The following is an 11,832-nucleotide window of genomic DNA, read 5'->3' as shown; positions in this document are numbered from 1 at the left end:
GGATGTGGCTCAAGCAGTAAAGCACTCGCCTGGCATGCGTGGGGTCCTGGGTTCAATCCTCAGCACCACATAAAATAAAATAAAGATGTTGTGTCCACCAAAAACTGAAAAATAAATATTAAAAATCCCCTCTCTCTCTCTCTCTCTCTCTCTCTCTCTCTCTCTCTCTCTCCTCTTTCTCTCTTTTAAAAAAAAAAGTTTTGATAGATATTACCAGGTTCATTGACCTCCTTTTGGTCTAAACTGTTTGGGTATCTGTGTCAATCTCCTACAACTTTAGAATGACTTGGAAGATACTTTAGAGCTGTAGTTCAGCAATTACTTCAGGCTCCATTTTTTTTACACATTCCTCAAAAATTTCTTGGGTATGTTGATGTTGGATATCTTTCTTGTTGACTTACATATGATCTTCACCTTCCTATCAGTTTGAAGACTCATTCATCTTTGGATATCAATTCTAGTTTTGTCCTGGATGCTACTTCATATTTTTCATAGCTCTGATTTCCACAGTTCCTATTCCACTGCCAAAGTCTAACACCTAGAGATTCGTCAACATTTTTTATAAAGAAGCAAAGACTAGATCATTCATACTTGGACAAGTGCTACACTTACTGAACCTGAAATCCAGTTAAAAGTTTAAATAATAGTAATTCAATCTGTTCTACGAAACTACCTCACATAATTGTTCATCTTCTTTCTATATACCTTCAATGGAAGGATTAATAAAATAACAGTGTACACTAGTAATAAAATTAGATGAAATTACCACAAATTAGGTTATACAGAATCTTTCAATGAATGAGGCTTCTTTGGTTCATGCATAGCTACCTTATCCCAGGTAAGAAATGTGATTTTTACTTAAAGCTATATAAAATGAGTAGAAAGTATGTAGGATAAAAATTTACATCTGTTTGTATATTATTTCTTCCACTAACATGAAGTGTGGTCAAGTCTTGCCATGTTGAACTTTAATATCCTAGAAAACATGTTATAAGAATCATAGATAAATTTAGCGCCTCTCAGGTCCAAATACATCCTTCATTGCCTGTCCCATATTAAGGTAAAATGGCTCTGTAAGCACTTCATTCCCTGATCTGCTGCGGTATTAGTATTTGGTAAGTATAGTACCATGAAACAGGCATCTCTTCCTAATTTAAATATGTTTCTGTTTTCATCTTGTACTGACTATGTGGCCTCCAACAGTGTGTCAATGTTTGTGTGTCAGGGGAGCTATCCAATGGCTCTCGTTTTCCCTGGGTTTCCCTGACATCTTCATGGACAATTTCCCATTGTGTTTTAGTGGCATCTCTGCAGGCAGATTCCAGTGATTCTCATAGGCACCAACCAATCACTCTCCCAACTCAGCCTATGCTCACTGTAGTAGGATGTTTTCTTCCAGGCTTGATCCAGCTGCACCCAACCTGCTTGCCAATCCAGACCACAGTTCCTTGTCTACCAGCCCCAGCTTCCCCATCACCCCAGTAGGAGGCTCACAAATTACCAATACCAGACAAGTTTCTTGTGTACTAGTTTCTGTTCAGATACTGTGAACTAGTTCTGGCACCAATAAACACAGTGGACTTCTCTACCATTCATTGGATAACAGATATACCATTCCAAAGTATGGAAGCACAGCCTTCCTTTGAGGGTTGGGGAGAAACCAACCCTCAAAATTTGAATACATCCTAGACCTTCATCTTTCAGCCTTAAGGTGTTCTTATTCCTTTATCATTAATCCTATGATATAATTAATAAATTTATGTAAACTTTCCCTTTTCAAATCAGAAAGCTGTGTGATCTGTCTCCTGATTGGACCCCAGCTGATACAATATAGATGACAATGCCAGATTTTTAGAAATTAAATAAATAGCATCTCTTTTTACTATACACTCAATGTTTAATGAACAACGAAATGCACAAAAATGAAGCTATGTGGAGGCCAGAGTCCAAAGTAAAAGACTATCATAATACATGTATCTTCCATTATCAGTAGAAACCAACATCTCAATGTTGATAAGCTAGTTTTAATATCAGTCCAAATATTCTAGATCCATAGTTTAGCTTCTAGAGGCATTTCAGGTTTTCAGTTCATTTATGAATATTTGTTGATTCAGAAAAAAAACTTATGCTGGCAAAAGTATGGGATGGGGAACAATAAGTCTGGATTACAACCCAGGCTTTAAACTTATGCTTGAGTAACCATCTACAAGTTTGATCAAACTCCTTGTTAGAGCTAAAATCTTTATCTGAGGATCCAGGAACTCGGATTCAGTTCCATCTGATACCTCTGTATGTAATGTTTAGCGATTCTGTTTAATTGTTACCTGAAGTCACTTTTTTTCTCCAGAGCTTCCTGATTGCATTTTTTACCTCAGCATTTCTGAGGGTGTAGATTAAAGGGTTTAACATAGGGGCTACCATCGTATAAAAGATGGCAACAGCTTTATCCATTGGCAGAGTGGTCACGGGGCGCAGATAGACAAATATGCAGGGCACAAAGAATAAGAGGACTACTGTGATGTGCGACACACAGGTGGAGAGAGCTTTACGCCTCCCTTCCAAACTATGGTTCTTTAGGGAACGCAAGATGATCACATAGGATACCATCAAGAGGAGAAAGTTAAACAGGCAGATGAACCCACTGTTGGCAGCAACAAAGAGACCGAGGGTATGAGTGTCCATGCAGACAAGTTTCAGCAAAGGGTACAAGTCACACATAAAGTGATCAATGGTGTTGGGACCACAGAAGGGCAGCCAGACAGTAAAGAGGATTTGGATGGTTGCATGGAGAAATCCCCCGGTCCAGGCCACTCCCACCAGGAGAAGGCATAGCTTGTGGCTCATGATGGTTGTGTAGTGCAGAGGCTTGCAGATGGCCACATAGCGGTCATAGGCCATCACTGTGAGCAGGATGATCTCAGTAGCACCAAAAATGTGTTCTGCGTAGACTTGAGCCATACATCCATTAAAGGAGATGACTTTCTTCTCTTGAAGGGAGTCCATGATCAGCTTAGGAGCTGAAGAAGAAGAATAAATTGTGTCTATAAAGGACAGGTGGCTCAGGAAGAAGTACATGGGGGAGCTTAGAGCCTGGCTGCTGATAATGGTAACCACAATCAGCAGGTTGCCTGAGAGTGTTGTCATGTACAGAACCAAAAATATCACAAATACTACCTTCTGTATTTTGGGGTTCTGTGTTAGACCTATTAAAATGAATTCAGTCACATTCCTTTTATTCTCCATCTAAGTGGCCTAGGTGATGAAAACTCCAGGAAGGAATATTTTACCTTTAGAAAAAGGGAAAAAAAGAACCATGAAAAAATAATAGTTCAAAATTCTGTCTTTTCAGTACTCAGCCATTTCACAAAACTCTAGGAATCAGAACTTCAAAAACTCTTTAGATAACTCTTTCAGTCTTTTTTTTCCTGACTTAAAAGATATTCTTATAAGATATATAACATCCAGAACAAAGGGATTTCATTTCCTAGGATTAGGGGAGTAATTATAAAACTTCACTCAAGCATCATTATGATGGAATAAGGTAGTTACTAGAAATAATCATATTAACTTAACAAGATTTTAAAATGTACACATAAAATAATGTGAATCAAAACCAGAGAATAGTCTATATGCCCTAATTATAAATATGTAAACACATTACAGGTTAAAAGTTAGTGATATTAGTTATAGAATTAGTATTTGAAGATTGTAGGTTTTGTGTGTGTATTTTAAGAATAAAATTCAAAGTTTTCACCTAGATTTTTATGTAAGTTCTGTTTTACCTATGCTCAATATAGATGTATAAGTTTCCTTTGCCTTACATCTCTGCCAACATATTTTTTACTTATATAATTATACATTATTATATGAATGGAACTGGAGGCTTTTAAGTGAAAAAAGCAAGGTAAATAAAGTCAAATACCAAATTTTACCTCTCCTATGTGGAAGTAAAAAAAAAAAAAGTAATCTGATTGCAGAACAGGGAGGGAGTACTAGAGGCTGAGATGATGGGAAGGGAGGCCAAAGGGAGGTTGGATAACGGGTAACAAAATGCACCTAGAGAGAAGGAATGAATTCTGATGTTCCACAGCACAGTACAGAGACTAGAGTTCATGATAACCTGCTGCATATTTTATAAGTACCCAGACCGGAGAAGCTTAAAGATGCCAAATATAAAGAAGGGAAACAGAAATATACCCAATGCTTAATGTATGCATGTGTTGAAATATCACATTATACTCCCTTAATATGTGTAATTATAACATATTAATAAAAATGAAATAAAATTCTCCAACATTATGCTGTCATTAAATATATGTATAGAAAAAAAGTGATAAGTCAATTAATATATTTAGGATATTTACTTCAGGTGTGAGATTACAGCTGACCTTTTCCTATTTTTAACATTTTCCAAATTTCTACAGTTTGCATTATTAGTTTTATAATCAGAAAATAAATAAAATTTTCATATTTTTCCCCTGGAGGCCTGTACTTGAGGGCATGCATTTTTAAACTGAGTAGAATGTATGAAATAACAAACAGCAGCAATTGTAAATTTGCCCATCATAGGAATACAGAAAATATTATTTGAATATAATTAAAGTAATACATTAATTACTTTAGGTGCTCATGAAATTGTTGTCACCAATTCACCAAATGGACATAGGGTGAGGGCCTGAATGGGGGCACTGACCATTCAAAGAAGTTCAGAAAAGAAGATGAGTCTGCCCCTGTGAGACACTTAGAATTGTTATAAATACTATTTTTAGTCTACCAGCTGGACTATTGAACTCTGGTTCTAAATTACATAATTAGTCAATAATTTATGTGGGTAGTCAATAAGTCTAATTTGAATAATCAACCAAAATCTATTTAATGCAATGTCTATGTTAATTTCTTGATGTGGAATGCCAATGTCACTCAAACTTTGAGATAGTATTTAAAGATAACTTTTGCCATTATTAATTCTCACTTTTTCCTGGACCTCTGATTCCTTTTCTTTTTTCCCTTTTATCTTAATGTATTCTAAAAACACCAAGGTTGTGAAGGGCAAGGTGAATTGTCCCCACTACATGTGGGCAGGATATATAACTAATGAGGTACATGGAAAGGTAACCTGTTTCACATGATCCCACAAATGCTTCATTAAGGAGCTGGCCTTGGAGAGCCAAGCCCAGGACGGCAGCTTCCCTTCTGGATAGTCCAATGTACCAGAGAATCCTTCCAGGGCCCAAGAGCCCCTGAGAATACAACCAAGTGAACGTCTAATTGCCAACTCTCCTCTAGAGGACACAGCCCTTGGGAGAACCAAAGGCTGAATAGAACATTTCTTTCTTTTTTTTTTTCTTCTTAATACCAGAGATTGAACTCAGGGAGCACTTGGTCACTGAGCCTCATCCCCAGCCCTATTTTGTATTTTATTTAGACACAGGGACTCACTGAGTTGCTTAGTGCCTTGCCATTGCTGAGGCTGGCTTTTGCACTCAATCCTCCTGTCTCAGCCTCCGTAGCCATTGGGATTGCAGTTTCTATAACTTCCTGGATGTCTGTGCCAAAGGTCAGATTTCATAGTCAAAAACAGACAGAAAACCCTAAACTTGACTTTTTCATCTTCATTATTTACTTATTCATTCAGTGTCTTATAAACCTTGAAATAGTCTGAATATTTTGAAGAACATTCTCTTTTACAAATTTCATCTTCCTCCTCCTTCACATCCCACAGAACAGACACATATATGCAAACCAGGTAACTCAGTTTTATGTTAAAATTGATGTTCTTGGTGTTAATTGGCATGTTCAGATTTTTTTTTCTTGTCTACTCCCAAAACCAGTAGTGTTCCCATTAAAGCTAAATCTTCTAATACCAAACCTCAACTTCCATAAAATGGTTCCTAGACTGTATTTGACAGACAAGAACCTAAGTAGGCAAACTTCTTCCCAGAGAAAACTTTGCTACTTATTTAAATTCCACATACTCAAATATTATGAAATGAAAACTTTCATTGTAACTCTGTTTATCCCTTTTTAATGGCATGCAGAGAACTATTTTTCAGCCACATGTTTCCTATTTGAGAATTTTTATTGTCGGTCATTTTCTTAGCATGATACTTAATGATTTATATGTACTTTTTTTTTTAACCTAGTCCTCAGGACAATGATTTGAGATTAGTACACAAGAAAGGGAAACTGGTTAGAAAAAGGTAAATGACTTGCCCAAAGCCATCCTGATTGAAACCATAGGAGCTGTATTCAAATATAGACTGTCTGTTAATATCTTTAGCACCCCACCCAGTGCCTCTAACAGATCCAGTTTACCTCTAGAGATCAGCTGTGCCAGAGTTTGCACTAGAAGCTAAAGCCACCACCTGTAATCACAGGGAATCCATGCAGTCATTTTGCTAAGCTATGAAATGTAGTGTCAGATGTTAATTTGCTCAAGTTTCCACTGGACAAGCCTCTAGAATTGTTTTAACTCAGAAGTCCTCAATCTTGCATTTGATCAAATTAATCATGTTTTAAGGGTGAGAAAACTGATACCAGGCAGGCCAAGTCCTAGGAAAATAGTTGATAGACTAGTGGCAGAGGACAAGAACCCAAGTCTACTAATGCCTAACACAGTCAAATTTTTTCCACCTCCATATCTTGCCTTCCATAGGATGCCATGAGATGAGTATATACAAGGAAAAATCACCCTAAGACAACAGAGAATTAACTTTCAATTAATATTTATCAATACCTGTATTAACTCTCTAAGAAAGAGGGCTGGACCTGAGCTCAAGGATGCAGAAATTGATTCAGGTCCACTGAAGCAAAACAAGCTCCTGCTGAGTTAGAACATTATCTGAGAAAATCTGATAAAATCATAATTAAAAGTGTCTCTGGTTTGGATTTTAATCAGGTTTCCAATCACAGCACAAGGTACACCGTTTCCTGGCAGAGTCTCTTTTTTAATACATTTGCCTTTTGGATCTCAGTTTTGGAGTTAAGGGATTCCTTTGAAAAACAGGATTCAGATGCTGTGCCTCTTTCTCCCATGCTAATCTGTCTTGACTAGAACGAAGGTCACATCCCCTACCTCAGCTCTACCACCAATTTACCTTTTTTTTTTTTTTTCCTGAGCTGTATCTCATCATATCTCCCCTGAAAAACACCAGGTGAGGTTTTCCCTCTGTTTCATCCCTGGGAAGGTCAGAGCATTGTTTCAAGGAAACTAGTGACTGACGGTACATAAACCAATCTGACTATTCAAACCACCATCTCTATGCCTTACCCCTGGAGGAAACCCCCAGCCACCCAGCCAGCCACCCCATTATCTCCACACTCAAAAGCCTAGAAATTAACTTCAGATTCTATAAATTATAAACTGATAAATTGTAGATTATACAGATCTAGTTTATGAGAATAAATACTTCTGCAAAATATCCTAAAACGTATAACAGTGATCTCTCATCACATATCAGAAAGTAATGCCTCAATGATTTTAATTATGAACACCTTGGAGGCAAATGGAAATACAAGGAACCAGATTAAAAATCAATGATTCTAGGTAACTTACTTCGATTGCCTCTGTAGTTGAGAAGAATGCCCAATATATTCAGAAACACAAAGTAATCGTTATATGTAGCTATCAAAACAGTATTTTTTTGTCATGTATATTTTCCAAATCCGTGTCCACTAGACAATATTACTGGAAGCAGAAAATATCAAGATGGCACAAATTTCTTCAAATGGATTCAGCAAGTATCCTCAAAGCTCCAGTACCTTTGGAACTCATGTTAAAAAGAGAGAAGAAGGAAGGAAGGAATGAAAGAAAGGAGGAAAGGAGGAAGGATGGAAATAAAGAAGGAAGGATGGGTGAGGAAACTTGAAGTCCTTGGATGCTGAAGAGTGTCGTCTTCTCCTGCACCTAGATCTATAGTTACAGAATAAAGGCATGAACATTGGTATTGATTATTCCACCCTTGAGATAAGAAAATGACTTCTCTGGAATTAGAGTGTGCAGGGAAGGAGGGTCCTGAGAAGTTTATAAGTGATGCATCCTTCTAACTAAGGCTTCACCCTCCCAGGAATTAATTATCTCTGTTTTTCAAATATTCTACCTTAGAAACATATATTTAGGAGTATTTATCTATAAATAACACATCTTTGCCTGATTAGAGATTTCCCTGCAGTTTAATCTGTCTGGAATATTGTGTGATAAAACACTTCTCCACAAGCCCTGGAGTATCATAAACTGGGACATGAAGGACTCTGGATGCGATGTGAATAGCAACATGGGGGAACTTCCTCACCACCCTAGGTCATGGAGGACGTTGAGATACTGAGTCAATTTCTCCACAGGTGTTCACCTGGGGACATATTTTGCCCACAGGAATGAACCATAAATTTGATACTCTTTCAGACAGAGTGATATGTAGAGCTGAAAGCTAAAAGGAGGATGAAATTTTGGTGCCAACTTTTTCAGCATAGAAACAAAGTCTATTTTGAATTTTATGGCTCCCCATTGACACGTTAAGAAGGTAAGGAATCCACTGGCTGTTCGGTAGAAACAGCCTCCCCTAGGCAAAAGTTTTTCTTCAAATTTTCTTCACATGTCATTTCCCCAGGACAGAGGAGATTGGTACAGCCAAATATTTTCTGACATCTTGCAAACACATATTACAGCAATTACTCTGTAGCCTGGAGGACAGGGTGTTGTTCAACTCACATTTCATAAAAGTTGAAAGAGTTGCTGTATTTAAATATATGGCCGGGCAGTGAATGGAGAACAAGGAGAAGCAGTAACAACAGCTGCCATTATTACAGAGCAGTCCTTTATTCTATTAAAATGGGGCATTACATCAGTTGATTTTCATGTACAGAAACAACCCTCATTCCCAGCACAAACCCCACTTGGTCTTGTTGTATAATACTTTTTATAAGATATTGGGTGCAACTTGCTAGACTTTTGGTGCAAATTTTTGAATCTATATTGAAGAGATGGTTGTAGTTTTCGTGTGATAGCTTTGGTTTTCACGGAATAAATTGGGGAATATTGCCTCTTATTCTGTTTTCAGAAATGTTTGTGAAGAAATGGTTTTTAATTCTTTTTAAAATCTTTTATAAAAATTACCATAGAAATTACGTTTTTTTTTTTTTTTTTTTAAATTCAGTCTCTCCCTTTGTCCTTCCCACTGTTCACCTTCCTCTATACTACTGGTCTTCCTTCCAATCATTTATTGTTTCTCTAACTGGATATACATACTTTGAATTTCATATACACACACACAGATATATATATATATATATATATATATATATATATATATATATACACACACATATATATACATATATATATATACATATTCATATATGTACATAACATAATTTGATCAATTTGACTCTGCAGTTCCTCCCTTTTTCTATCCCTCTTCCCTCCCTCCTCTATTACTTCCTTCTATTCCACTAATCCCTGATTTTCATGGGATCCTCTCCACATTCCCACTACTCCTTATTTTGGTCTATCTTCTATGTACAGAGATAATATTTGACCCTTGAATTTTTGAGTCTTGCATGGGGTTGCCTACCTCTTGTTTCTCCTACTAACTGTCAACTTCTTATGATTACCCTCTCACTAGTCATACAATCTAATACCTCCATAATCTCACATCCTACCTAATAAACATCTCAGCTAACCCTCCACTTCCCCTTCCACTATCAGAAGCTATAAATAAATCATCATACAAATTTATTGGCTATATGGTTGAAGATAACCAAACTCATCATTTTGATTATGGTGACAAAACTGTAAATGTAAAAATAGAAGCTGATATATGGCTGCACATTGGGCACACTGAGTGCTGTAACATGGATCTCTCCCTTAAAAGGGAGGTATGGGTAACCTGTAGGCACACTATAAGACAATAGGGCAGAAGCTGTAACAACTCAGATCTACACTGCAAGAGAGGAAGACACATAGACATCATGAAAATATATGGGAGAAAAGTGCCCCAAACAAGCCAAGACACTATAATAATAGAATCCATAGATAGTACAGTAGGTGAAATGTCAGAGGTGGAGTTCAGAATATACATAACTAAAAGGATTTGGGAATTAAAGAACAATCTAAGTGAGCAGATACAGGCAAAAATCCATCACTCCAACAAAGAGATAAGAAAACAAATTCAGGAGACCACCGATCACAACAATAAAGAGATAAGAGAGCAAATACAGATTGCAAGAAATTACTTCAAGAAAGAGATAGGGATACTGAAAAAACAAACAAACAAACAAACAAAAAGAAATCCTTGAAATGAAAGAAACAATAGCCAATTAAAAAACTCAATAGATAACATCACTAACTAGACTAGACCACTTGGAAGACAGAACCTCAGACAATGAAGACAACTTATACAATCTTGAAAATAAAATTGACCTCACAGTGAAGATAGTAAGAAACTATGAACAGAATATCCAATAATTATGGAATACAATCAAAAGACCAAATATAAGATTTATTGAGAAAGAGGAATGTTCAGAGATTCAAACCAAAGGAATGTACAATCTCTTCAATGAAATAAATTCAGAAAATTTCCCAGGTATAAAGAATGAATTGGAAAATCATATACAAGAGGCCTACAGGACACCAAATGGACAAAATTACAACAGATCTACACCAAGACACATTATAATGAAAATGCCTAGCATACAACATAAGGATAGAATTTTAAAGACTGCAAGAAAGAAAAATCAGAGTAACTATAAGGGAAGACCAATTTGGATCTCAGCAGATTTTTCAACCCAGACTCTCAAAGCCAGGAGATCCTGGAAAAACATATACCAAGCTCTAAAAGATAATGGGTGCCAACCAAATACCTTATATCCAGAAAAATTAAGCTTCAAATTTGATGATTAAATAAAAATCTTCTATGAGAAACAAAAGCTAAAATAATTTGTAGCAAGAAAGCCTCCACTGCAGAATATTCTTGGCAAAATATTCCATGAGGAGGAAATGAAAAACAACAATGAAAATCTGCAAAGGGAAGAACTACAATAAAGTAAAGACCAACCAAAGGAGAAACCAAAGTCAAGCTAAATACAAAAAATAAATAAAAATGACCCATAATACAAATTATATCTCAGTAATAACCATAAATGTCAATGGCTTAAACTCACCGATCAAAAGACATAGGCTGGTAGATTGGATTAAAAAAGACTCAACAATATGCTGCCTTCAAGAGACTCATCTCATAAGATGCAAACAGACTGAAGGTGAGAGGTTGGGATAAAATATACCATTCAATTGGTCTATGTAAGCAAGCAGGGGTTTCCATCCTCATATCATGAAGTAGACTTCAAGCCAAAGTTAATCAAAGGGGATAAAGATGAACACTTCATACTGCTTAAGGGAAATATATCAACAAGACATAACAATTATAAATATATATGCCCCAAACAATGGAGCATCTATGTTCATCAATCAAACTCTTCTGAAGTTCAAGAGTTAAATACATCACAACATACTAATTCTGGGTGACTTTAACACACCTCTTTCACTGCTGGATAGATCTTCCAAACAAAAGCTAAACAAAGAAACTATAGAACTCAATAGTTCAATCAATAACTTAGACAGAGGTGAAAATGCCATGAAAAAGCTCTGGGGCCAAATAATCACCTTGGGCAATGATTCACATGAATACAGAATATAAAAACAAAATCTATTTACATATTAACATAAAAGATGAGAACTTGATTAAATGATGACTAAGGCATTTCATATTAGAAACACCCTGAAATTTATAGTCACCAAAAGAAAGCACATTTCTAGCTAGCATAAAAATATCACCACCT

General features: G+C 36.3%; 1 protein-coding gene across 1 annotated transcript; it reads right to left on the bottom strand.

Annotated features, from left to right (window-relative positions):
* Positions 1 to 2,313: 2,313 nt before the first annotated feature.
* Positions 2,314 to 3,243, bottom strand: LOC113175065 (olfactory receptor 4C12). The gene has a single exon (XM_026379229.2). It carries the CDS (start codon positions 3,241 to 3,243, stop codon positions 2,314 to 2,316), a length of 930 nt encoding a protein of 309 aa, XP_026235014.2.
* Between the last annotated feature and the right edge of the window lie 8,589 nt (positions 3,244 to 11,832).

The sequence above is a fragment of the Urocitellus parryii genome, chromosome 4, assembly GCF_045843805.1.
Source record: "Urocitellus parryii isolate mUroPar1 chromosome 4, mUroPar1.hap1, whole genome shotgun sequence".
In the NCBI taxonomy this organism is placed as follows: Eukaryota; Metazoa; Chordata; class Mammalia; order Rodentia; family Sciuridae; genus Urocitellus; species Urocitellus parryii.
The sequence above is the reverse complement of the archived record's forward strand: the minus strand, read 5'-3'. Positions and strand labels throughout refer to the sequence as shown.

Excerpts from the sequence above, each read along its gene's own strand:
- LOC113175065 (XM_026379229.2), bottom strand. The coding sequence starts at position 3,243 with ATGGAGAATAAAAGGAATGTGACTGAATTCATTTTAATAGGTCTAACA.